Source organism: Sceloporus undulatus, chromosome 9, assembly GCF_019175285.1.
Source record: "Sceloporus undulatus isolate JIND9_A2432 ecotype Alabama chromosome 9, SceUnd_v1.1, whole genome shotgun sequence".
Lineage (NCBI taxonomy): Eukaryota > Metazoa > Chordata > Lepidosauria > Squamata > Phrynosomatidae > Sceloporus > Sceloporus undulatus.
In genome coordinates this window covers 16,811,794-16,813,724 of record NC_056530.1, presented here as the reverse complement: position 1 = coordinate 16,813,724, position 1,931 = coordinate 16,811,794, and the positions used below count along the sequence as shown (strand labels likewise).

General features: G+C 43.3%; 2 protein-coding genes across 2 annotated transcripts in view; one reads left to right on the top strand and one right to left on the bottom strand.

Annotated features, from left to right (window-relative positions):
- The window catches only part of LOC121915850 (sulfotransferase 2B1-like), a 13,816-nt gene extending 12,574 nt beyond the window's left edge, over nt 1–1,242 (bottom strand). The window contains exon 1 of the mRNA XM_042440422.1: nt 365–1,242. Within this exon, the coding sequence (XP_042296356.1) occupies nt 365–494 (130 nt within the window). The 5' untranslated portion in view covers nt 495–1,242. The remainder of the gene's footprint in view (nt 1–364) is intronic.
- The window catches only part of LOC121915845 (IgGFc-binding protein-like), a 52,399-nt gene that overhangs the window by 42,671 nt on the left and 7,797 nt on the right, over nt 1–1,931 (top strand). The gene's annotated exons all lie outside the window — the stretch shown is intronic.

Sequence of the window (1,931 nt, the reverse complement as noted above, 5' to 3'; positions counted from 1 at the left end):
GAAGCAGCTTTATTTTGGCAGTCTGTAACAGGCTGTTCCAGAAAGAAAGGGTTCGAATAAAGTTGAGTGTAGAGAAAAATGCCAAAGCACAGTCATGTATGGAGAATGAACTGTGCTTCAGAAATAGATTTTCCCAATGTGATTATTTCTGGCTAGAATTGTAAGCCCCCCCCCCCCCACACCACATGCTATCTTTCATTGTAGTGTATTTGGGATGTAGCAGTTGCATACAATGGAAAGGAGGTGGGGACACAATTATTTTTTTGATTGTGTGCTTCACTTCTAAAGTATGTTATCAAATAAAGGGGGCCCTGTAAGTGCATTAAAGGTCCAGAGTCCAAAATTACATAACTGCACTACTGACCTGACTTTGGATAGGTGACAGTCACTACATCATCATCCAACAGCTGGAAGTCATTTTCCACAGAGATCAACGTTTTCTGTGAGCTGCCCAGAGTGGTGAAAAGAATCCCCTTATGGGTGAAATAGGTCATAACTGATATGGGAAAACTGTACGCACATTTAAGAAAGAGAGAGAGAGAGAGAGAAATTATGATGCAACACCCTTAATGCTTTACATAATGGGTTCCCATCTGCAGCACTTTCAACAATATCAGATCTCAAAGTTGCAGCAAACGTCTTGTTGTTGTATGCTTGAAGTCATTTCTGACTCATGGGACATCTAAGGCCGACCTATCACAGGCTCTTCATGGCAAGATTTGTTCAGATGGTTTATCTTTGTCTTTCTCTGAGGCTAAGAGAGTATGACTAGCCCAGGTCATCCAGTGGGTTTCTATGGCCAAGCTGGGATTCTAACCCTGATCTCAAGAGAGTCCAATGCTCAAACCACTACATCACACTGGGTCTTATCAAATCTCAACATTTTTGAACAGTTAATTTTACTTCCCGTCATTAAAATGCAAACCCAAGGTCAATGCTATAGCTATCCAAACTGAGGCCAGCATGCTGAGTTTGTTGAGCATCTAAAAGTGCAAGTACCACTTAATAGGTACCACTTTGGTGGGAAGGTAACAGCATTCCATGTGCCTTGGCATTTAGTCATGCTGGCCGCATAAGTCATCTTTATTTCTAGCTCCCTCGGCTTAGTAATGGAAATGAGCACCATCCTCTACACAACTAGACAATCACATCAAATGGGTATCCTTTACCTTTTAAATTAAGGACAGTTGGTTAGCTTAAGGACAGTTGGTAAAACTCCCACTCCTATACACACTCTACATTTTGCTTGGGAATAGCTCTGATACTGTGAGCCTGGGAATGCCATTCATTGAATTGTGAAGTCAAAGGCCGGCACCCATAGTTTTTAATGGGGTTTTTCAGGCTATGCGGCTGTGTTCTAAAGAGCTTATTCCTGACATTTTGCCAGCAGCTGTGGCTGGCATCTTCAGAGAATGCTGGCATGGAAGAGAGTGGTGTGTGTGTATATATATATATAAGAGTGGGGTACATACACTGTTGGTTGAGAGAAAGCGACATAACAGTACAAAGATCAACTATTGTTCAACAACAGAACAATACACAGATCAACATGTAAATCACTTCCTCTCAACCAACAGTATATATACCCCACTCTCTTTCATGCCAGCATTCTCTGAAGATGCCAGCCGCAGCTGCTGGCAAAATGTCAGGCATAAACTCTTCTAGAATATGGCCTCACAGCTTGAAAAACCCACACAAAACTAGTCATTGAATTATTTTACCAAGCTAAAAATATAGCAAAGGCATTCCTTAATCTACGATCATAGTATGTCCCATTGGATTCCAAACTTGAGTCAGTGAATCCAGGGCGCGTTACAGACTGCCCCTTAGGGGCGGCCTGTAGGCGCACCTTTCCCTGCCAGATCGGGGCCTCAGTGGTCAGAGCGGCAGCCGCTGAGGCCCCGATCCGCCACTTTCCGGGCTGCGGGGAA